The sequence below is a fragment of the Lepeophtheirus salmonis genome, chromosome 1 (assembly GCF_016086655.4).
Source record: "Lepeophtheirus salmonis chromosome 1, UVic_Lsal_1.4, whole genome shotgun sequence".
In the NCBI taxonomy this organism is placed as follows: domain Eukaryota; kingdom Metazoa; phylum Arthropoda; class Copepoda; order Siphonostomatoida; family Caligidae; genus Lepeophtheirus; species Lepeophtheirus salmonis.
This window is the reverse complement of record NC_052131.2, coordinates 20,945,119-20,971,179: the sequence shown is the minus strand read 5'-3', so window position 1 is coordinate 20,971,179 and position 26,061 is coordinate 20,945,119. Positions and strand designations below refer to the sequence as shown.

At 31.9% G+C, this 26,061-nt stretch overlaps 1 protein-coding gene across 4 annotated transcripts in view; it reads right to left on the bottom strand.

The window, feature by feature from the left end:
* LOC121120381 (uncharacterized) overlaps nucleotides 1-25,399 on the bottom strand; it is a 69,202-nt gene extending 43,803 nt beyond the window's left edge. For all 4 annotated transcript variants that reach the window (XR_011780538.1, XR_011780540.1, XM_040715248.2 and 1 more), the window contains exons 1-2: nucleotides 24,816-25,399; nucleotides 1,135-3,173 (exon numbers count right to left, since the gene is read on the bottom strand). Coding sequence is in view for 2 of the 4 variants with exons in the window: in XM_040715248.2 (XP_040571182.1) it covers nucleotides 1,135-3,095 (1,961 nt within the window). In the remaining 2 variants the exon portion in view is untranslated. The remainder of the gene's footprint in view (nucleotides 1-1,134; nucleotides 3,174-24,815) is intronic.
* Between the last annotated feature and the right edge of the window lie 662 nt (nucleotides 25,400-26,061).

Sequence of the window (26,061 nt, the reverse complement as noted above, 5' to 3'; positions counted from 1 at the left end):
CATAGCAGGACATTGTTGCTACTTGACAGCATACTAACATTATACATAATGTAAAGATAGAACGGATCCATATTTTCTCAGATCAGGGTTGGTTCAGATCTTTAGAGCTAAATACTTTAGTAAATTTAGGATACCCGAAACCAAAATTATACTGACCCTTTATAAGCATTTTACCCGAATTTCAGACCTAAAATAGGTCCAGGATTAAAGTTATATTTAGACTCATTACTCATGCCGAAACAATAAATAGCCCAATATTATTATTATTAAAACATAAATATTAGTTATTGTTCTGATAACCACGTTATTACCTTTATTGTATCTTGCAACTTCTAATTTGAGAAACAAACAAAAAACGAAATAGGTCCAAAATCAGTTGGTAGTTGGCCAATTATTCTTGAATATTAGTTGATAACTAATCACAGCTTATAAAAACTAATTTGTATCCAACCAACCAATTTTAAGAATACTGTTTAGAGGGAAAGAATAAGAAACTTCGATAGCTGACAAGCAAATACTGAGTATATTTTTGTGTTTGTGAGCTCACTTTCACCAAAATACAGTGTATTTTGATGCTAGCTGTCGATTTTTTTCTTTCTTTTATCCTAATCAGTGTTCTTAATGTTGATTGGTGGTATTATAATTAGCTCCTTTAAACTGGGAACAATTTCCACAACAATTGTATGTAGAATAGTTCCAAAGTTGGAAAATTGGCTAACTACCAACTGAGTTTTAAACCTTTTTCTGTTTCGTGATAAGTTGTATGATACAATAAAAGTAACTTAGTGTGAGATAATGCCGTATAGAATAACCACGTCTTGCAATTGTTTAGGTAGATGATGCTCCAGTTACTAATCAAGATAAATTAAGTGTATGTTGGATTTACATAAAATAATTTTTTTACAATTAGGATTAAGTATTAAGCAAAACTAGAAGCTTTTGAAAATCCGGAATCCCTCGTATCTTTTTTATGACGCGTAAAAGCTGGAAACAAAAAAAAAAGATGCAAAAAAGCTGGTTTGGGTCTTGGATCCTCTCTGATAGTACAAGTTTACTTACACAGAACCCGGGTAATTTGAATACGGTGTCCAAGACACGTCCTATCTCTAACACAGTGTATGTTTCAAAACTTACCATTCTTTTGGATCGAATGTATCCTCCGAGTTGTTTCCAACATCATAGAGACTCTCTTTGAGGGAATCTCTTTTCATGGAAGAGTCGGACTTTTGTCCTGGGAGCAATATAGGCTTACTTCCACTGCTATTGCCGATTCCGTTCCCAGCGGTTGAGGGAACATCTCCTACGACAACCACATCTGAGAGCCCTAATCGGGATCCGCTCATCTCCAGTACCTCCCCTTTAGATCCCTTTCGATCATGCAAATGATGATGATGGTGATGCAAATGACCAGGATGATTGAGCTCAGCTAACTTATTGTTTTTACTCGATGCTGGCTCAGGTTTCTCCTTTCCGTCAGGGGGCTCTCGAATCAAAAGACTCAGCACTTCATCAGAGCAACGAATCCCTGTCAGTCCACTGGAATGATTGGAAGGGGAGGTGGTTGAGCTCATGAGCATTTCATCTTCACTTAGTCCTAAATTGTCTAAATTTCGATCAGTAGATCGAGAGAGAACCCTGGCAGCTCCGCCACCAGACGATGCCAGTGTTCTCAAAAGTATGGAATTGTTGTTGTTACCCGTGGCAGCGACAGAGGATCCGGAGAGAATACTGTTGTTATTATTGTTGTTGCCTGAGCTTGGAAGCGGAGGTGGAATAGCCAAATAGTCATCTGTGAATGATGTCATGCTCCTAGAGTCCGGATCCAGGTAATTCAACCTCCCATAATTATCACCGCAACTTCCTCGAGCTTTTTCAGTCCATTTTCTTCCTCGAAGTGTTGCATAAGACTGTGGAGGTCCACTCATTGAAGAGTAGCCAGACTCATCCCTACAACAAAAGTCGGGATTGTTTCCACTTGAATTTGTCTGACCTGAGGATGAAGAGGAGTGATGACTTCGTTTTGAGGGACGACGAAGCGTATGGTTTGCTCTGTAGGTAGAGGAAGTAGTTCCATCCAGAGCTCCAAGATCACTCCCTGCTCCACCATATTTTTGAATGGTTGGAGGGATAAAGGTCTTGACAAAGTTCCCATCACAAGTCCTCACAAATGAGTATTGATTAGATGGAGGAGGAGGGGTGAAGTGATCGTAGAGGGAGTTATGGTCATGCTCCAACAAATCACTTCTACTCCCGGAATGATGTTGTATTCGATCATATTCAGCCGCAGCCGCGGCAGCAGCTGCAGCAGCGGCTGCTTGTTGCTGCTGCTGTTGTCTAAGGATAAGATAATCTCCAGACCTTTCAGATCTTCTTAGAGTATGATGATAGGGAGATCCTTTGGTCTCCCCATAGATATCCCCCCTGCTACGTCGACCTGCACTGCTGGACGGTGGAGGATGAGCGTGGTAGGCTCTACTACGTCCATAGTGATCTCCGTAGGCCTGCTGAAACTCTCGAGATGAACTTCCACTTGAGCATCGACTACTCCGTGTAGAGGTTCCATAGTAACGCTCATCACCTCCTCCCATAATAGATTTTAATTCTAATCCTGCTCCAAGTGCTGGATTGTTATTGGAAGTGGGGCCTAAGCTGTTGTCGTTGTGATTTGGGTTCCTGTTCTGTTTCGGATGTAGAGTGTCGTTATTATTATTGTTGCTATGGAAGTTCTTTTCACCTCCTTCCCTTCCTCCGATAGTCGCTTCTCCTTCCTCTTCTTCCTTGTCCTCCTCGTCTCGATTATCCTCCTCTAAAATTCGAAGATTAGTTGGAGTGCGTACTCGTGTCTTTGGGAATTCACGCCGTTCTTTGCCCTCTGGTGTATATTCACGTGGACGTGCCTTATTTCGACAATATTCTCGATGATTCTGACGTTGATGGGAATGATGAGGTCCGTCTAGGTTAGTGCTGGAATTGCTATGGCTGCTACCACTACTCCGTCCACCGGCAGAATGTTGCTGCTCGTGTTGATGTTGACTGTATGAATTTGATTGTATTGGATCAGTGTCATTCCTCACATGAAGAGTCATGCTTGGCATTCAGAAAGATTAAATCCATCATTATGGCTACAGAATCAAGTCCGAAGGACCCATAACATAATGCCTTCGGACAAATCCCTGGAAAGAAAAAGAAAGATATAAATAAATCGCTAAAAAACATCATCAAGTGAGTAGTAAGAAAAAACAGATAATGAACAGACACCCTTTCTTGACAGCTTTCTAATTAGGCACTATGATATTGATATTTCATTAGAGGTATCCAGGATCTCAGGTTAGGAAAGCAACATAATGAGAGCCTACGAATGTATATATGTACAATTTGCACACATATATGCAAATTTAATATGTAATTAAAACAAATGATAGGAGTCTGCAAAAATGCATTTCGTTTCCATAGTAAGAATAATTAATCCTAACTCTGCCCGTGATCACACTCGGATAAGTGACATCAAATTAGTATTTAAATAACATAAGTTCTTATAAAACGCGAGTTTATGCCTTTTTCCATGATAGATTTTGTCTTTTTATTCGTAATTTTAAGAAGAGCTGAAATAACATTTTACTTTTTATATATGTATACCAAACGCATTAAACAAAGCTGTACAGTATATTACTTCCCTAATAACCCTTTGCAAATGAATTAGCAATGCACTATTCATTATTAATATTTAATTAGTTCTTCATTAAGTTATTCTAATGGCATAATAGTATTATAAATATATAGAACACAATAGTCATTGAGTCAGTCAGAAAAGGCTTTTTTTTACATCGACTTTCTTCAAATCACTTAGTGAACGTTTTAAAGTTAATGGGTTGGTAAAAATAATAGCAGTACAATCTATATTCATGCATATAACTATTGATGAAAATCGTTGGGATTTTGGGAATGTTAAATTGATATAACTGTGGCGTCAGCAGGGGCGATTGCTTGGACTTTTTTCACAATTTATTCGGAACCTTTTTTATTTATTTTATAAATATCAAAATTGACAAAGAGCTTTTGTTAGACGAGACAATAACTATATTTTTAAAATTTTTGGGAAGAGAATAAATTTGAAGAAATAACTTTACTTTTTCGGAACAATAGGAGAGTTGAATTTTTTTTGAAGAAATAACCTTTTTTTTTTTTTGTGAAACAAATTGATTTTTTTTAAAAGAATTATGACATTGATAACTTTTTTATTGCAATAACCATAGAAATTCTCAAAAGTTTGGACCAATAGCCCCTATGGTTCTGGCGCTACTGGCATAAGCAAACTAAAAAAATGTATTATCTGTAAGGTATTGTCACTGTGTATAGCTTGTTGTTTAATGTGGTAGTTGTTTAAAAAAATGGCGTATGCTGAATATAATTTTCAGAACGACCTCTATGGGAGTAACGTACACTTATATTTTTAATGATAAATAATATTATCATCGAGGGAGTAGTATTATTTTCCTGCAAGAAGATACCACTTTCTCTCGCTTTATTTATGAACGACGAATATAATGAAAAACCCTCATGCCCCATTGCTGCAACGAAGGTGAGAGGGATATACGCAACCAATGTCGATCCTCAATTCTACTTTGTCTCCAAAAAGGACTTACAATTATAACTCTGTGGCCAACCCTCTAGTTTACTCTCCGTCTTCTATGAGCACATGCAAATGTTCAATTCGATCTAGAATATAGAGAAGTAAGTTTATATCTCTGGAATGAAATAGTAATGATAACAGCTTAGGAAAGAATAATAATCTATTCATTTTGCCAACTCCTAAAAACGGACGATGGGAAAAATGCTAAGGATCAGCATCATTGTATATAACTCCTTTAATACTTGGGATTGGTTAATCAGATTCAGTCATGAAAATAGAGAGGGAATGGAAGAGTCTGGAATAAAATAACAATGTAAATACAAATTTTTGATGCATTTTTATGATTAAATATCCTTTTTATATATATACTATGTATTTGGTTTGATTAGAAATGTTGTATATATGGAAATTGGAGAAAAAAAATAGAGAGAAAAGAATCTCTTTATTTGCGTACAAGTTTTTCTTTTTTGTTTTTTTTTGCATCTGACATTTATGTATGTATAAATTAGAGTCAGCATTTTGACGGCTTTCTTTCCCTCCTTTCACTTTCACAATTCTGAGTGATACTCCCCCCCCTTATTATTATCTAAGCTATCAACTAAACCTACCATATACATATGTGTAAAGGGATTGCATAACAAGCTCTTGAAAGTGATTTCCTAACGTACAACTAATAATTTCTATGGGGATTTACCGATAAATTGGGAATTATTTCTCAGCAAATTGTAATATTTATAGTTTGTTAATTTATAGATCAAATCCATGGAAAAATTGTGAAGTTGTTTAGCAGGGATCTTGTGTTTTGATTCATTTGATGTGATCTCTTGAGCTTCAGTAACCTTTGTGATCCTTGGCCTAAATCGCACTGCAGCCTTGATTACATGATCAGTCGGGATCATCCTGCAGATTTTGCTGATGCTAGACTTTAGGATCCTAACATTACTGTAGGAGTGTTTGTTGACCTAATCTGGAAGGATCCCCCACAGATAGTAATCAAGAATATTAATATCTGGATTATTCCTTACCAGATTTCAGCCTTCAAGAAAAATGGGACTATATCAAATAGAAATGACTTAGTTCCATTTGAAGCATGGTACAAGGCAGAGTCTTGCACAAGTACCACAAGATTCAAGCCAAACTCATTTTCAATTCAGGATAGCAAGACGTTTTCCAGGATCTTCAGGTACTCAGCTGTTTTAATTTTAAATATCGCCTTGATTAAATGTGGTAATATGATGGAACCATCGCTGACCACAGCTCCAAAAACCATGGCTCCAGCTGGATTCTTGGACTTCAAAACTAGTGGGACTTCAGTCAGATAATAGGGGGCGACTCTTATATTTTGCCGATTATTTTCTACCACAAGCTTTTTCTCATCGACGAGCACAAAGATTTTTAATGCCCCCTTGTGCTTCAAGTGGTTCAAAAGAACGATCCCCTTATATAGCCTTGGCTTTCTATATAAACAAAATCTCATATGAAAGAGAGAATTCGGACATTCGCCGCAAAGTAGTTTTTAGCGCGAAATTCTAAGTGGGAGCGGAGATATAGCAATTTTAAAAATTCCCAATTTATCTGCAAAACCCTGTAGAATAAATGGAGACTATTCTCAGTGTTACCAATTGAAAAATAGAAGAAAAAGGAAGAGTTTTTATTTAAGATATGTAAATTATACATAAATACTTTCAAAGGGGGTTTATGAATCAATGAAGAAAGTGCACAAATAGAAGAAGGCCTGCTGCCTTTATTGTTTATTCTTTACGATCACTATAAAAAAATTATTATATATTATACATATTCATTCATTGTAGGTTTATTATGAATGAGGTTGAATGTTTTACGATTTGGTATGAGTCAAGTACGTAATATATTCATAATACATATATGTATAAGTAGTTAATATGAATATATTTTTATTTACTTATTTATATTTTATGTTATTTTCATGGATTGTCATAAAAAATTTATGTTTTTAGAGGTTACGAGTTCATTCATATCCCCATCTTTATGTATCTCCTTCTCCCTTAAATAAAAGAACTTGACAATGATGCATGAGTTCTAGCAGATCCCTTTTGAATATATATAAAAATTAATTTACTTGATGTAAATATATGGAGAATTTTAAATTCTAAGCAATGCCGGTAATTGAAAAAATAGAACATGGCAAGCCTGACAATTTAAATAATATTCGCTACCATGACGTTTTATTAGATCAGCTGCAAGCAGCGTTGAGATCAATGAAATGAATAATAATCGAACTCCTTATATAGGAAGGACATATATGCTGGAATTATCCTCAATTCTACCATGTAAAAATACCAGAAAACGAACATGAATATAGTCACTCAGATCATTTGAAGAATCTCTGGGAGAAGAGCAGCTCAGCTGTTATGAGGTTGTATTACATCAGCTGCAAGCAGTCCTGTGAGGAAGGAAATAAATACAAACCCCTTATTTAGCCATGATGACCGCAGGAATTACTCCGATTTAGATTTTCAATGTTACTCCAAGTCCTACAAGGACTTAGACTTATAGGTCCTGAGCAGCCCCTCAATGTTACTCTACACTTTTTGGGAGTAAACACACTAGTTATTACTTTTTACTTGGATGTACTCTCTTAAGTTATTAAATAATCATGTCAGCAGCTTGGGAAGATAAAAAAGCATGTTCAGGTTGCCACCTAGAAAAAGGGACTCTCGCTTTCTAGGAAATAGTTTATCCTCTTCTGCTTAAAGCCCCTTCTATATTTACTCTGGATTATTCATTTGCTAATCTACTTTAAACTTTGATGGTCACTCCTCAAAATAATTTAAGAATATAACCTCTTTTGATCAGCTAGATTAATCCATTTATGCATATAAAATCAGTTTGTTGTCATTATTTGACTTTGTCCCAAAAATGGAATTTATGCACTCATTATAGATAACTACTTTATAAAATTTAAAACACTCTTCCCTATTGGCAACTAAGAAAAATGTCGCACACTTGTAAAATGCTTAGAATTTACAACTTTCAACTTCTTTTATTTGCTCTAAGTATATTTATAAATTAGAGCAAATGAAGGATAATTAATGTAAGAGTTTTATTTATTTATATAGTAGGATTGAACTCCAAGTTGTTTGTAAATAGTCTTTGGCCTTTTTCTTAAATAAAAAACGAAGTAATAATGTTTTATTAGAATGGTTTTTTAAACCTCCTTCAAGCCAATTGTTTTTTTCTAAAACATTTTGTTGTTAACTCCCTAGAGTTGTTAACCAGCCTATGGTTTTCTTCTAAGTAGTGAAAAATACAACCATATACTTTTATATAACCACAGATAGCACAACTTTTACGCCATCTTATAAATAGTTCTTTTATATACTGTATACGTAGTCAGAGAGACAATCCTACGATTGATGTTAGGGAGGGCAGTTCCTGATATAGCCAGTGTATAGTGTTGTAAATCGTGTGTGTGTTTTTTTTTTTTTTTTTTTTGAATTGGTTATTTGATGAATAAAACTATTTTTATTTAACTCTTATCATTATTATATGACTTCTGATAGAGTAGTGAACTTCCTTCTCTACTACAATAAGTTATAATCAAAACTTGTTTGAACATTCGGGTGTGCTCATGAAAGACGGAGAGTAATTTAAATGATCTATTGTGGAGTTATAATTGTAAATCCTTGTTGGACTCAGAGTAGAATTAAGGATAGACATTGGAGTCTTTTTTCCTTTTCACAGCTGTTTATAGCTGGTCTAATGAAACGCTACGACAGATAAGCTGCTCTCCTCTAAAATATTCTTCAAAGAGTCTGCCTCCATGTAGCCCTCTTCCAGCCTTGACCTAAATCTGCTGGACTTTGCAGTTTGAGAAGTCTTGGATAAGAATGTCTGCACTACCTCTCATCCAAATTTGGATTCGCTAAGAACTGCCATCTTGACATTATGTTAGTCCATGCACATAAAACTCATCGTCAAGGGCTCTCAATATGTTCGTCAGCGAGTCGGGGATGATATTGGATATGATCTAGGACATATTGAATAAAAATTATATCAAATATAGTAATTAAACATATATCCCAAATTGGTTTTAAGTCGTCTTTTCTTGATTCCATAAAAATTAAGTTTTCCGTAATTAAGTAATGCTACCTCAAGTTTTGGGTTCCCACATGGTATTTAAAAAGTAAGAGTAATTGGTAAAGGTTTGAAGATGATTTACCACCTGTAGCAAAACTTTGAGGGATACAGATCATTTTTTTAAAATATGATTTTGTATTTTAATAATTTTGTAGATAGAAACTGTATGCAATCTACCCATTAGTTGCCTTGATTAATACTAAAATCAATATTAAGTCCAACATCACTTGTGACAACTTAAGAGACTAAGGAAAGAGATGGGGAATATATCAATGGATAGGAAAAAAAATGATCACCTCGATTTCTGATGGGTTCAAAAAAAAATTTACAACAAAATCTTCATCTTTTGCATTGCCTCTTTGTTGGATATGCTTATTATTATTATTACAGTTTTATTATCCTCACCCTGTACAAAGTCCCATCTGTATTCATTATTATTTATTTCTTTTTATCAAGGGTGTGTGACTAAGAAAACAGATTTTAAGTATTCGTTGTTGTTTTTTCTTTATTATTATTTCAATTGTCTTGTTGCCTCTTTCCTTAAAGTATCTTTTGTGACAAATATCAAATCACTCAACAAAACATAGGAAGGTTCAAATATTTGTCAATTACTGAGTAACTACCTACATTTTAAACCATATTTTTTTATTTTTTCCCCTTTTATATTCTTTCTTTATAAAGACACCGATTAAAATTTCTATGTAAGACTCTTATGGTATTGGTAGGATTAAAAAATTCTCCATTTGTCTTTTATTAGATGGAACAATAAATGATATTTGAAATCGATTTTTGTTCCATTTAACTACAGGGTGAGGAATGAGTGGGGAAAGATATATTTTAGTTTATAAATTAAATATAAATTTATGAGTTAGTATAAACTTTTGTGAAAATAATCAAATTGTTATATAAATATAAATATGTTATTTAAAAAAAAAACTTTTGTTCGAAATCGGCACTCTTTGCCCGTATGATATGACGGAGAGGCACATTGGGAGAGGCAGCACTGACAAAGTTGTTCACCGTTAAGGTCATCCACAACGCCTAAAAGGACCCTGTTTTAGACAAGACCAGTATCTTAGGAACCCTGCATCATCCCCAGGTGTCAAAAGCCGCCAAGTGTCATGGTCTGGGCTAGTATTATGTCAGACGGGAATAAAATGTCCTCAGAGGAAGGTGTGAATATCAACCAAGACGTCTACAAGGTGATTTTGTTCGACAAGATCCTTCCCAGGCTTCAGGACAGATATGGTGATGTCTTTATACCTTCTGAGCACCCTCTCACAAGAAAAAAGTGTGCAACACTGGTGAAAAATAAATTATAAGAATTTTTGGGGGGGCCCCTTAACAGTCCTGACCAGAATCCCAACGACTTTCTCTATGATGTATCCTTCAGTGAAGGGCTTGCACCGAACACCCCTCTCCCCCCCCTCACACGCTAAAGCCACTCTGAAGCGTGCCCTCATCCTAGAATTTGCTAATATCTCTGAAGAAACTGCCTATTCTACCTCTTTCTAAGTGCTTCTTCGTCTCCGCCATATAGACCGGTCAAAGAGTGTCTATTTCGAACAAAATATTTAAAAATTAATTAATATGACAATTTGATCATTTTCACAAAAGTGTATACTAATTAATAAATTTATATTGAATTCATAAACTAAAACATATCTTCACGAACTTATTCTTCAACCTGTATACATATTGATAGGGGAGACATTTTAGATAATTAAAAAGCTTGAGCCATTAATTTTACATCACAGTTGTATAGCATAATTCAGATTATTGTGAGAGAAAAAACCATGAAAATCCGATCAGCATGAAGAGGGAAGCATTGGAGAATAACATAAATTAGATTTATAAAATTCTATAAATGTAACGATGTTTTCTCAAAAGGGAAGCTATTCTTTCCTTTGTAAAGAAAAGTACCTACCCACAATCTGTTGACTCCTGGGCCTATCAAAACGGATTCATTTAAAGATGTCCTCTACTGAAGACACCATTGTTTCTCCGTAAGACAAATGGACTAGACATATAATGAATTCCAGTAAAAGATTTGCTAATCGCACTTCCCAATTTCAAGTGGCTACGGGTTGCATAATATTTAATGATTATTGCAAAGTCTGCGGTAATGTCTTTAATTTAGCTGTCCATACTTTTGCTGAATTTCTGTTTTTATTTTTACTACGGAAGTTTGTTGTATGGAACTTAGATTTAGAAGTACATATAAACACCTTGACAAACCACATCTCGGCCATAATAATTTTTGGATTCCTCAAAAAATATTTAATTATTTCGAAGAAGACAAAAGACATCGGGCTTAGCATATTTATTGCAGCTGCTTCAAGATTTTAAATTTGATAACCACAAAGAACAATACAACGATGTTCAATATAATGGTAGATATACCTAGTTCCTTTGTGTCATCTTTTATTTTACTATCCTTTGAAATAATATATTATAATTCAAAACTCCCTCAATGAGTTTTAATTTAAGATATTTTAAAGTTCTGTACAAAGGGGACGGTTGTGGGAATTGCTGAATTTTTTTTCACAATGTTCATTATGTAATAATATTTTACATAATTACACTAACGTCACGACATATTTTTTAGGGAGGAGCAGGGCTCTGAATATTTTTGTAAGAGTGAATTTATTCGGTCTATATAGGTACTCCCTCAGTCAATAATATAATATAAATATGACTATATCTTCATATAATATAATATATTTGAATTTGTGATACTAATTCATAATGTAACCAATCAACGTACAGATTACTGATTTGGTGAAAATCAGGGGAAACATCAACAGCTGATAATAAAATACAGCAACAGAGATAACAAAGGTGCTTCTTGTCTGCTGATGATATTTGGATCTTAAAAATAAGGGGAAAATTAATTAATAAAACACATAAATATTTGCGAATTCACAACCAATACTTTTTCCCCTCTAGATAAATATACGATCCCACAAATTCTACACATTTCCATATCTCTAGTCCCATACAAACTTATATTTATTTTTTGTTCATAGATAACAAAAGGATGTTATCAACTTCTGTTTGAGCAACTTCCTTTATTCTTAGGGCATGAATGGTGTTTAATAGCATCTTATCTCAAAATGTTTGGGAAAATAGAGAAATGTACATTTTCTAATAATTATTACTAGTTGTACTTATTTGTATGTGTTTTTTTTTGTTTTTTTTTCCACAGCTCAAACGTGATACAAAAAGGTTATGAAATATCTGCCATGATATATCACGAACTTGAGAAGAAGCATTTTTGTTTTGAATATGGATGTTCATCCTGAATATTTTATGATGTTGAAGAAAAAAAAATCAATTATCATTTTAATTACAAACTATTGAAATCGGTTTTACAATTTTTATAGGGAAAAATAATTTATTACATACATACAGTGTGCAACCGTTTTTTTAACAACGAACTTTGACGTTGTTTGTTGTTTTGGCAGCTAGCCAGAAGTGCTTGATGTTAGTTTTGAACAAATGGCATCGATCAACGAAGTATTTATTCCACGATAGTGGAAAAGAAACTGTCTTTGTTGTGATCTACACCGGACGAGACAATGTTGCGATTGCAAACTTCTTAAACTTGGATTGATCCTTTGTTTTGATGTCCAAGAAGGAACTTTAAGAGTCTTGAGTTGGTAAAAAGACTCGGTTCCATGGCAAACTACAAAGCAAACGTTGACATGGTTGTGATATTTTTTTTTTTACTTTGTTGGAGTTAGTGTTTGCCCTACATGCTCACCAGAATTCAATCTCATGGATCTTTCTATGGAGCACAGTTGAGCGACAAATCAAAATATCCTCCTGCAACAACAAATCTCAACGGATGTTCAGGATACAGGAAAAATTCCGAAATCTGCCAAAGGAGACTATCAAGAGTGGCTCCCGTTTCTGAGATAGATTCGAGGCCATTATTGACACACAAGGCAATACAATATTTTTTTATTGATTTAGCTTTCATTTGTCATCCGGTTTTTATTCAAATTGGATGATTAGTTTAATAAAAAAAATCGTGTTGGTTGTTTAAAAGAGGTCGCTTCCTCTATATAGGACTTAAGTTTTAATTTGAGTACAAGTTCTTATTCATTTTTGTAATCCCCTGTTTTATTTTAATATTTTTAAGGGAAATATTTTCACAGTTCACTTATACATGTATATATTTTGTTTGTGCTTTCACATTCCTTTTGAAATTTTTACACAACTGAGGATTTTTTATACAGTATAGTCAGTAACTTTTACTGCAGTAGTAGTGGTAGGGCCTTACTTGTTCCCTCTTCTCCTTTTCTTCTCTTTCTATTCCCTTCTCTTTTCCCTCTTCAATTTCTTATTCATAACTTGAACAAAGAGTACATCTATTGTTCGTACTTAAACAATAATCTGATTTTATTTAAAGACCAAATGTAAATGGGAAACTTTATTATTCAAATATGTACATAAATTAACTTTGATTTGTATAAAAAAATGTTTCCATTTTTCCTCAGATATTCATATATATATATGGAGTATCATCAATATAATTTTCTAACTTTTTCTTTTATTTTTCTAAATTTCTGTACACTTTTTCATATATTTGCTTCTTAATTAAAAAAAAAAAAATCAGATAAATATACCAAAAATACTATCATTCATTGGTAGAATTGTAAATTCTAACCATTTTTTTTGTTTGTAATGGGAACAGTGTTTTTTTCCATAACTGCAGAAGATATCCAATTATAAAAAGCACGAGTCTGCGTACTCATGAATGATCGATAGTAATCCAACAAATTCAAATGGGAGTTAAAAATAGGCGTTGTAAATTGTTTGCATTTTGGGTTATAAAGAAATAAACTGAAAGTTAACATCGTGACCCTCACAATTTGTAGAATGTTCAAGAGACGAGCAGTTTAGTTTTCATCACGTTTCATTACATTAGATGCAAGACCACGTGAGACTAGGTAATAAACATAAGTGCCACTCCCAATGGAGTAATTTCTATCTAGCTCCTTATCAGATACGGAGTGTTTTTTTCCCTTACTGGGTACAAGGAAAACTGCCCTGGGGAAAATTGCCCGTGGAAGATTGCCCTGGAGAAAATTGCTAGTTAGGAAAATTGCCCGTATTTGGTTCAAACTTCATAATGAATAATAGTACATTATAAATTCACTTAATATTATATTTATTACAAATATCTTTACATATTTGTTTTACTCCCCCGCGCCCCCCAAAGGAGTACCTTCAAGTGTGAGTGATATTATTGCAATATAAGAAGAGGAGGGGGTGGGGAATAAATAGCTTAGGCCTCTTAAAATATGGTTAAATACTCTCCGTGCTCCGATTGGCCAGTGTCCAAGAGATTATTAAAAAACCACTACAACTCTATTAATAGAGTTGTAGAAAAAATGTCAAATTTTTTTATATAAACTGTAGTAGACCCTGCTCACTTTTATGTTTAAATTATCAAAAAGAGCACTAATATTTTGTAGTTTTAAGTCATGCCTGTGCATATCTTTACTTAATAACTGCCTTCCCCTCTCATATCTGTTTTTAGCCTATCTAATAACTAGTGATGCCAATCAGGAGCATTGTGGGCATATAAAAAAACGAAAATCAACCCTAACAATTTGAACAAGGTATTGGAGGAGAGAGGCTTAGCTTTCATGACGTTTAATTATATCAGCTACAAGCTCATGCAAATGTTCCATCCGGATTCCTATGTTTCAATGATATCTTTTATGTAATAGAAAAGGAAGTTAACTCCTTAGAAATTGAATAATAATGACAAGAGCATAGGAAAAGAAAATTCACTCCACAGTTTGTCAACTCCAAAAAAAAGAGGGAGCTGCAAAATGCACCCTATTTTCAGCACAACTAATAACACTTCATAATAGCTAATCAGCTCTTTACAGGAAACATTTTAAAAATCGTTAGGGTTAATATATCATTGTTTGGGAGTTTTATAACATAGCAATGTTTGCATATTTTGGAGACCTATCAATTGGTCTCAAAGAGCAGGATAAATAGATAGAACAAAGGAACTAAGGTCTTTAAAGATGAATATATATAGTTAGAGCATTATAAATTATTTGATAATAATTTAACCAATATAAACCATGTTTTCAAAGTTATTAAAAGAGTTATATAACTTTCAAATCGGGAATGTTTCAATAACCTTTTATTAAAAGTCATAAAAACTTATCAAAGCAAAAGATATGGGACATACAATATTATGTCCTAAATGTAAAATGCTTTCATGAAAGGAATAAGGAAAAAAGTAGTTTCAATTTTTATCATTAATAAATATAGATCAAAAATCAATTTATATTATATTTATTTTTAATACAAACAATATTGTACATAAAAAAAGTATAAGAAATCTTTTTTTTTCTTTAAAAAAAGAATTCAATCAATGGAACGTTTCTCCGGAAATAAAGAAAAAGCTTAGATAGAACTAAGAAAAAAAATCGTTTTTCTAACAAAAAATGAGAAGAAAATAAATAATTTCTTATTCTACGATAGATAAAAATAGCATAATGAAGCAACTTAATGTTAAACATTGAGCAAGCTTCAAGGACATTAACAACAACAACAACAAAAGATTATTTCCCCTTTCTTAAAATAACATTTTTAGCTTAGAGTAAAAATATATTTTTTTATACAAAAATCTATAAGGAATGTCTAAACATTATTGAAAATTGAATGGAAAGAAACTGTTTGTAAAAAAGAAAATAAAGAAAAAAAGATCGATAAACATTTTATTTTAAAAAAAGTAGCTAAAGGGTTAGCTTTATGGAGGAAGGGGGATGGAATGCATTTTGCAATGATTTGTTGTTGAAGAAAAAAAACACTTTTATTTAAATTATTTTGTTGTCAATTTAATCTCTGCATCCCTGTCATGTACCAAATATATATATTTATACTCTATGTATAGAAAGTACAAGTGATTCCATTGGTGAAGGAAAACTTTTTGCACTATCAATGAGTATATTTTAAACAAAGACTAATTGATTATGAAGTTAAAGTATGAATGGAAAGTCTCTTTTTATTACAACATAATACTATGTCCTCCATGAGTGTAAAAAACAATCTTGAAGAAAAATTTATAGGAAAGGAAAAGTTTTTTTTTTTTTTTTTCAAATAAGTACTTTAAATTACAATTTCTGATTTGAGGTCGTATTAATTATTCCTCCCATTATTAAATATTTAACGTATCAGCAAAAAAGGAGCACTATAGTTTATATAGTTATATCTGTCAGCTGATATGTCGCCTCACAAAGTTACAACATACACGTGGCTGCATAACTACGCATCATTTTTTAAAACCCTATAAATCTGGTAATTGAATCTCTAAAGTTCTGCTACTTATAGTTAGCCTCATTGATCGGTTTTATTTTATTTTTGTCAAATCGATGGAGTCGCATTTTCCAAGAATGCCACGACCAAACGTGTAATGGTTGCAACCCTTCTCCGCATCGGAAGGTCTGTCGGGGAAATAATTAAAAATTGTCTAAGAACACCGTTTAAAAAGTCTTCCATAAGCCCTCAAGATCTCCAAAGTCCCCCATATATATTCTTGCACGATGGGGTCCCTGCACATACCAAAAAAGAATATCCAGTTTTGGCTCACTGTAAATATGCCTTTCTCGGAAAAAGCTATTGGCACAAAATTTCCGGATTTAAACCCCTTTTACAGCTGCGTATGGTGGCCAAATGGGGATAAAGAAATTTAGGCTCATTGAAGATCAGTTTCAATAAACAATAAACGGTCATAAATATATTTTCAACGTCTGCAAGGCCTTCTGTGTCCATTTGAAAGGGTTTTTTTGTGGCCAAGGAGGAATATATTCTCTAACTATATCCCTATTTATATTTAAATATACTGTTTATTGTGTGTAAATACGCCAAAAAAAGTGTCATTATATGTATCTGTCGTTAAATGAAGAATTATAAATTTTCCCTAGTAATTATGTAACCACTACTATACTTTCTTCTATTTTTTCTATTTTATCATCTCTAGTAATAGTCTGATATAGCCTTTTAAATAGAATCCATCATGTTATTTTTCTTTAAATATGATCAGATGACAATTTACGACGCCTCCGAAGGTTTATTCCAAATAGTTTATTGCTATAATTGTAAGGTAACTAAAAAGTTGAAGAATATATAATATGTACGTAATCTGAGCCCATCCTTGCTTGTTTTTGTGTTGAAGGGCCACATATATCTACATTTATGCATGGAATGGCTTTAGTTATAGGTAGATACATGCTTTTATGCAAGTAGAATCACAATGGACAGGAAATACTTTTTAAACATTCGCACATTGATTATATTTTTCTTCTTTTCTTTTTGAAAAGGTGTTGAATAGAAAGCACCTTAGAGTTTGTTCCTTAAAAAAATAAGAGAAGAAAAGCCTCCATTAAGAAAATAAGAGAATTAAATATACCTTATAAGTATTAAGACCTTCGTTAACGACTTTTATTTTGTTAGAATTTCTCACTCACACTCGGGTCCTTAGTAATTATAACTTTTAATTACTGATAGCTTTCGAATTTTGTTATTTTTCTTGTACAGAAAAATCGTTTAAGTCCATTTAAATTAATAAATAAAATATTTTTATTTATCTTGCTTTTGTATTTTTGAAGGACTCTTTTGACTTGATCCCTTGTTTAAAATAACAAAACTTATCTTCTCATACATATATCTTCTTTTTTTTTCCTTCTTCAAAATAAAAAATAGAACTTTATTTTTGTATATATTTTTTTTTATTACTTTTTTTAAAATGTTATTTATATTGAAGTACATAGAATTTGTTGGAATCACAAATATGTAGGATTTTTCAAGGCTTTATGTAAGTATATACCTACATACACATTGCTTCATTATGTGAGCAATAAGGGGCTTTTTTTCTACAACTTATATGAATAAGTCAAGGTAGTGAGCTATATTTACTACTCAACATTTTTCTAACTTATTTCTCAGAACTAGATATTTGACAAAAAAAATGACTCATGATCCCTCCTTCCTCTCATATAGCATTTGACATATCTGTACCGCAATTGGTAGTATGAGTCATTTTTTATGCCTCATACTCAGAATCTCCTTCCTTATTTTAGCATAGGAATTTTCAGATATTTATAAAATACTTGTTGGAAATCTTCTGGTGCAACAACAAAAAGGCTGCCGGGACTGTTGAATCTCGTTTCGGACTGCCTACATAATTTAGAAGTCATACGTTCAAGAAGAACCAAAATGTATGCAGTAACAATATGGTTGTCTCCATGTTGTCCTTCTCCAGCTCTGATCTCAACACCCTCGACTTTGATGTTTCGAGTGTCTTGGAGTCGCTCGCTCCGAGCTGCCATCATGACAGCTTTGTACCCCATGGACACGGCTTTCATCGTCTACCCCAATATTTAGAAAAATACTTTGAGCTATGTTGGCATGGGACTGTTGTAAAACGGGAGGACAACTTATCTTACTACTAAAGTGATACCCCTGTCAACATCAACTATGTATTTATGATTTTTTGAAGATGAAAATAATGGAGATGCTATATAGAAGAAAAGCATTTAAAATAGCATTAGAGCAGGGACAGTTTTATAATTATATTTAAATATACAGTGTGGAGACCCAAAACTTGCAGTTGCATGACAATTACAAAAATGTGATTTACATGGAATACAGCTCAAAACCATTTCTTGATATCCTTAAAACATTTACAGTGCTGCACGATAAATATTACAAACAGTTTTTCCTTTCTAAATATGTTAAATCCTATTGCTAAATATGTGAAATCCTATTGCTAAATATGTGTAGACTTTCCAAGATGTTGTAAGAATATGTTTATAGCTATTATTAACCATTACAATATTACTTGTGTGTGCAAGTTTCAATATTTTTTGGACAATAAATACAATGATGGATATGAAAGCTTCAAAAATGTTATTTTTTCCCTTCCTCCCCCATAAATATGATTTTATTTGTCTATTGTCGTTGACACGCAAAAAATAGATTTTTTTAAATTAAATAAGTTTTTTTGCAACTATTTATATACGTAATATTTTTTGCCGAATGCGGTTTTCCTACTCTGCGGATATTTAATACCTTTAATTAAGGCATATATAAGTACATGAAGTTATTTTTAAAACAATTTAAAACGCATTATCAAGCAAAATATGACGTATTTATCAAATATGTACATAATATCGTTAGTAACGAAACAAAACAGAAAAATGAATCAAATGACGTTCTTATTTTTTTAAAAGCTCAACAGTTATGTTAGTTATCTATGTAAGGCTATAATACAAGGACATTATGTACCATATTTAGTGATGTAAATCAACTGAATTTTTTAGCTGGTCCGTTTTTGTTTTATGTTTTTTTTAATCGTTCATCTGAAGAATGAATTTTCTTTTCCTTTGCAGTTGTCATTATTATTTTATTCCTGATTAATGATTCAATTACATTCAAAACCGAATCGAACTAAGAGTAACCTTGAGGATTTGTTACGGAGTTAGAATTATAAGTCCTTGTTGGACTCAGAGTAGAATTGGGGATCGACATCAGAGTAATTCTTGCCCATATACTAGTTTATTTCCATCTCCCCCTCCTCCCATACTGCAGTTGATTGTAGCTGATCTCCTAAAAAATAGTTGACAAATTTTCAGGTTACAATGTTGATTTTCGGGGTTTTTTTAATGCCCATTTTACACACGTTTTTCATCACTAATAATATTAGCACCCCACGCAGGACGTTGTTTTTATGACACCACATCTGACACAATGTTATTATAATAAGGTTAGTCAGCGATGATTTAATATTTGCACTGTAAATTTACTATCATAAGAGATGATCTCATTGTCACCCCAAATAAAGGAATATAACTATAGATAAAAATTGAATATCCCTAACATAGCGTTAATAAATAAAGAATCAATGGGAAAAAAAAATTAAATAACAACATTTTGTAACTTTTTTGAATGACATATTTCAAACAAACGCGCCAAATGACGTCACTAGAAAGAGCGGGGGAGTTATTTTTTCATCTGCTGTCTTTTACCTACGATTTTGTTGTTTGTTAACATTGGTCTAATAGCATTGATCTGAACTCACTTCCTTATTTTCTCGTATTAAGTATCCAACCTTTTATTTCCTTACGTCATTACCTTTATTGTATCACTCAACCTTTCCTTTCAAAAAAAAAAGAGTCTAAAATCAGTTGGTACTTAGCAATTCTTCCAAATTATTATTCAATAGTTGTAGAAAATTGGTAACAGCTTAAAATGAGCTAGTTATAATTCAATTAATGAAACGACGTAGCTCAATGGACAACATGTTAGAAGTTCAATGTTCGCAGGTTCGCGTTTCAGTCGTTTCTGGAGAAAAAAATATACTTAATGTATGTATGTATATGGACTTTTAATTATAAAATTGTATATGGAATTGTAATATTATAATATTTACTTATAACTAATCATTGTAACTCCACCTGACCAATTAAAGGTATATTTAAAAAATCTTAAAAAATCAACCTTCTGATAATTTTTTAGGAGAATCGAAGCAGAAATATCAACAGCTGACAACAAAATAAAGTGTAAATTTTTCTGTTACTGAGGTAACGTAATGCCCTTAGCAGAGTTTATATTGTACGTACATTCGACGTGAATTTATGAGGAGGTTACATAATTATTTATACAGTAATATTTAAGTACATTCGACGACCCTAGGGCCAAAAAAGTTGTCGCGTAAGTAACTATATTTTAACATGTAATGATGACGTTTTCGTTTTTTTTTTTTTTCTCCACTGGGTTTGTAGTTTTGGATCTACTTAGCTATAAGTAGGGAACAATCTAATAATTTCAGCAAGTTTTCTTGTCATGTCAATAACTCTGATGATGAAACATCTAACAAATTTTAATTCTCGGCTGATGCATATTTTACTCTTTCATTTTTTCCTCTCTCTCTAATAACTATGAACCATTTTATAGTATTTGTAACTGCTATTACATAATTTGAAACTTTGCTTTCATTAAATTTCTGTGATAATTTTTTTATAGCTGTCGTTGCTTTTACTTTTACCAAAAGCTTTTTATCATTTTTTAAGTCATCAAACTTAAAGAACATTATAATTGGAGATGAAAATTGGACTTATTTTTTACCTCGCCTGTTTTTTTAAAGTTGACAAATTGAATAATTAATTTTGTGTCCCTAAGCTGCTATCATTATTATATAACTCCTGAGGGGTTAACTTCCTTTTCTACTATTTTCAATTATATTTTTAATCTGAATAAAGATTTATGTGTGCTCATAAAAGATGGAGAGTAATCTTGAATTGAGGATCGACATTGGAATAACTATTTCCAATGTCCTTGTTTATTTCCTTCTTCTCCTCGATTTAGATGTTGTAGATGATCTAATGAAACGACATGACAGCTAAGCAGCTCACCTCTAAAAGATTCTTCAAATTATTAGGGTTACCGTGTTGATTCTCGGTTTCTTTTTTTAACATAATAATGTGATAAACAACACTAATAATAATAATAAGTGGTATATTCAAAATATATGAACCTAGAATTCGATCTAGAGTTCGGTCTTAAGTGATTTTTCTAAACCAAATATTTAGGTCCAGATCAATTTTTTCTCGTTTTCAAATCGTAGATCGATTTTTTTCCACGTCTTATTCTATAAACCTATTTTCTACCCAATCCTAATTTAATTATGAGTTGTACAAATATGATTTATGCAATAAATTTCACTTTATATGACTCTATTATGCCATTGTTTACCATTTTGAAACATAGATGACGTCCTCACCAATTCATCTATAGAATTAGTTGAGACTTGATTTTCAATAAAACAGATCTATATCGAGGTTTTCTTTGGATCAACTAGACAGAATTGTTATTTGAGATTCATAGAGATGGAACTTCTTTAAAGGACCGAATTATTAATTCGATCTACTAACGTATGTCCGAAATTTCAATATATTGTCTACTTACAAACATATTTTCTATAATATTAATATAATCAATCCCTCATTTAACAAAACAAGTCGAAAGATTTCTTATTTGCAAAAGAAAAAAAGTAAAATCTAGATGAATACTTTTTTTTACTTATGCATTTAGATTAGGTATTTGTAATGCAGTTGTTTTGCATCAGATTTAAATTTAATTTCTTGTTATATAGGTACATACTAGACAAGACTTAGTGGTTAAAGAATAATAAGAAGATAAAAAAATATTTATCCTCTGATTTTCAAAAAGTGTCCTTTGATCTCTTATTAACTACCTTTTTAAGGAAATATATAGTTTGGAGACCTTGAAATTTGTGTGTTTGTTTGTTTATTCGCCCAATCTTTCTTCATTCATAGCTTTCGTAATGAAACTATATGACTTTTCATCCAAAAAAAAGTAAAAAAAAAAATTAAACATAACAATATCTGTATAACACGACAGTTTGCCAGTATTTTGGATATCAAATAAGTGTCCATTTTTAACTTACCTCAAAAGAAGATATAAGAAGTTTTTTTTTTCTTTTTTTACTACTATTCAACAAAGGCCAAGGAATATGTTTCCTTAACCCAGGATTGGGCAAATTACGGTCTGTATGGGTCTAGTAAAATCTTGACATGACCTGCCATATATTATATATTTTTTTCAATTATTTTAAAACGATTGGCTTTTATAAGATAACTTGATTTTTAGATTAATTTATGAAGGCATACTCAATCATTTTTTGAGTTTATTTTTGGTTTGCTGTCAAATATTTTAAATAGAAAAATTTCATACTCAAATACAATTTTTTTTGTGAAAAAAGATCATTTAACTACAGAATATAATTTGATCTGCAAAATGTATGTAAATAATTATAACAGAAAAAAAGGAAAATCACATACAATCGAATATTTTTGATCTATATTTTGGATCCCATTTATAGGACCAAAAACGTAAGGAAATTGCAATAAGTATTAAAGTGAATATGCACGCAAAATCATAAAGGGTTGATTTGAAATTATATAACCAATTAATAAGTAATTAGTTTTTTGACCAAAAAATCGTTTTGGGTCTGACTTGATACATCTTAAGTATGTTTTGGATAGCATTCTTCGAAGGTACATAATACTAGCATTATATAAATATATCTAATTTTGTAAAGTTTAGCAGATCCAGAAAAAGTCTTTGTATAATCTACTACCTCTTTCTTGAAATTGGGTTATCTATAATATTTTTCCAAGAAACACAAGTAAAAATATATCAATGTGGATCTCTATGAAGCTATATTCTATTCATAATAAAATTTTGCAGTTACTGTGTTTTTTGATTTATTATGTGGATATTTTTATGGTTAAAAAGTAAAGACAGTTGAAAAAAAACCGAGTTATATACTTGCAAAACATTTCTGTTTTATAAACTGTAATCAAAATTAGTATCAAACTATCAGATAACATAAAATCTGAATAAGGTTTCTTATTTGGCTCTTTCGTACACTGAGCATAATACCAACCCTGTAGGAAAGTATAATTTTATTTGGAAAAGCCCCTTAAATTGTAATTATATGATTAGAGAATATTGTGATCTGTCTTGAAATTAATGATGACAACGTACAGAGTCAAGAGTCGGTTGTATGGAGATCAAGGATATATCTTTGAGTGAAGGCCTTCTCTATATCAAAGTAAGAGTTATATCTTACTCAGGAATAGTAATTATATTTTGAATTATAATTGGTTAAAGATTTCAAACAAAAATGGATCCATCCCAATTATTGTAATACGAGATAAATTTACTTTCTTTATCCAATTAAGAAGTCAAATTATGAATAACGTATTTCATAGTCAGACTATAATTCACTCAGAAAACTCTTTAAAGATAGGTACTTGCGATATTAAAGATTTGCTTTTGACTCCTACACCTGGACATATAATATAAGCCAGCTGTTTACAAACTTGGAGGCGTGAAAGGCCTTCACAAATAAGTATTTGTCCATACATCTTTCACTAACGGATGAAAATTGGTGGTAGCTCGCGAGTACATGATGTAATTCCTATAATATTGACGTCCTACGTCGATGAATGTATATTCATTAATCACACAACTTTTCATTGTTATTGTCGTTCAAAAAGTGATCATGAGCTGGTCACCACCTAGTTTGGCGTTTATCAGGAAGAGCTATTCCTTTACTCTCTAAGTCTAGTCCAAAAAAAGATTCGTTATATTTTTATTCTCGTATTGATGAATCAAGATTTTTTAATGAGCTTTAACTTATTTATATATACTTCAAAATAGATTCATCAGATTTAAAAATTGTAAGATATTAAAGAAATATAATATTTTCTAAAAATTGAATTTTTGTTTGAGTCTTGAATATGAGGAACCAAATTTTTTAAGAGAGAGAAAGAAGGCAGTGCTTTAAAGAAGAAGAGAAACTTAAACATAATATTTGTATGTTTATAGTATATGTATTTTTTTTTTCTTAAATAAACAGTAACTGACTTCAAAATCATTTCAATGTTGTTGTTTTTTTTTTGTTTTCATTTCTTTTATATTTGACTATGTCTCTCTTTTTTGTCTTTTTTTGAAACTTTTTTTAGAGGGACTTACTTCCCTTTATCACTAATCTGATTAACTTGGAGATTTCCCAAAATTATTTATTATAAAAAGAATAAGAAATGAAAAATATTATTATCTTCATTTATGTTCTTTTCTCCCCTTCAAATACCTGGAGACAATTAGACCATCAAGGACCCTAAAGGCCTTTCACTCGCTACATTTCTGGAGCTAGTAAAAGCCTTTCATTTTGGTTTAGTGAAATCTTTTTCCTAATTTTTTCTACGTATTTTTAAATCCAGTACCCCAAAAAGAAGAAAAGGGGAGACCCCCAATGTTTCAAGTGAGGGTAAAATTCTCCTTTTATAGATATATTGCAGATTGGGCTTTCTAAACAACTTACTTACAACCATTTATCTTTTTATATATCTTTGTAAACACATTACAAAGTTTGAATTCATCATTTTTGCTTTTGCAAAGCAAAAAGTCATATATTAAAGGGTATTGTCAATATTCTTACCTATGTGAACCGAGGCATGTCATAAAACAATCGTCAGACTCTCTCTTTCCAATAAAACTCCTTTGATGAAATAATTGAAATCTAAGGAAAATATGGACTCAATAGTATTATATCTAGAGATAATATTAAATCTCAATCACATTCACTTCACGATTTTTTTCAATATTAGAATTTGCAGAATCCTTTTGTCACTGGTTCTCGTTTCAACTTCATTTTTCTCTTCACGGATTTTACTTTCCTGCTAAATGTCACATCTTTGTTCTTAGACTGAGACCATGTTGTGTGCATATATATTGTATAGAGAATATAGTTAGGTTAAGTTGAGGGATGGGGGGTTCACTCCACTTGAGTACTCTTGTAAGCTTTTTTTTTGTTTAAAAAAATGGGATATTGTAGCAGCACACTCACTCACAAAAAAAAAAAGAAATTAAAATTTTTGAGTTATCCCTTGTCTCTTTTCTCTCTTTCTCCTCGTTCTTACTTTTTCCCCTATTCACAAATTTTGATAACAAATTATTTTTTTCTCAACTAAAAAAGGACTGAAAAAAAATAATAATAACAAGTTAGAAGGGGAAAATTCAACTGACTTTCCTTCCCTGCTTCATTTCAATATGACGCAGGCCGGAGTTAGAAAGCATCTTTTCCTAATATAGTTTATTTCATTGCCCTCCTTTCTGTGGGATTGGCCACTTCAGCCAAAAGGAGGAAAAAGGGGGAAATCGACCAATTTTTTCCCTTCTTTTTGTTTTACTTTAATTGTAGTGATAGTTTAGCCAAAAAACGAGGAGATTTGTTGAAATTGAGTTTTAAATATCAACATATAATGTAAGATGAGTCTAAATATACGAAAGGAACTTATTAGTTTCAAATATTCTTGGAATATGTAGTAGAGTTATAACCTCCACTAGCAAAGTTATGATTTAACCTCTGTTTGTTTGTTTGCTTGTTAATCACCAGGATTACAGCAAAAGACGATTTTAATCAAACTTGGTACGAAATTTTTAGAGGTCAAGATAACACAAAACGTACAAAATGCATAATCAATCATAAATTTGGAACAAATGGAGATACATAACTCAATTTAATTTTAAGGGGAGATTTTGCGCTCTACCGAGTGCCCATTATACCAGGTTGTCCATTGAAATCGGAACACTTACTAATTCAATCATTAATGAATATCGAGTGATTAAAATTAATTTCGATTCTGATTTATTAACACATAAGCAATTAGTTACAAAAAAAAAAT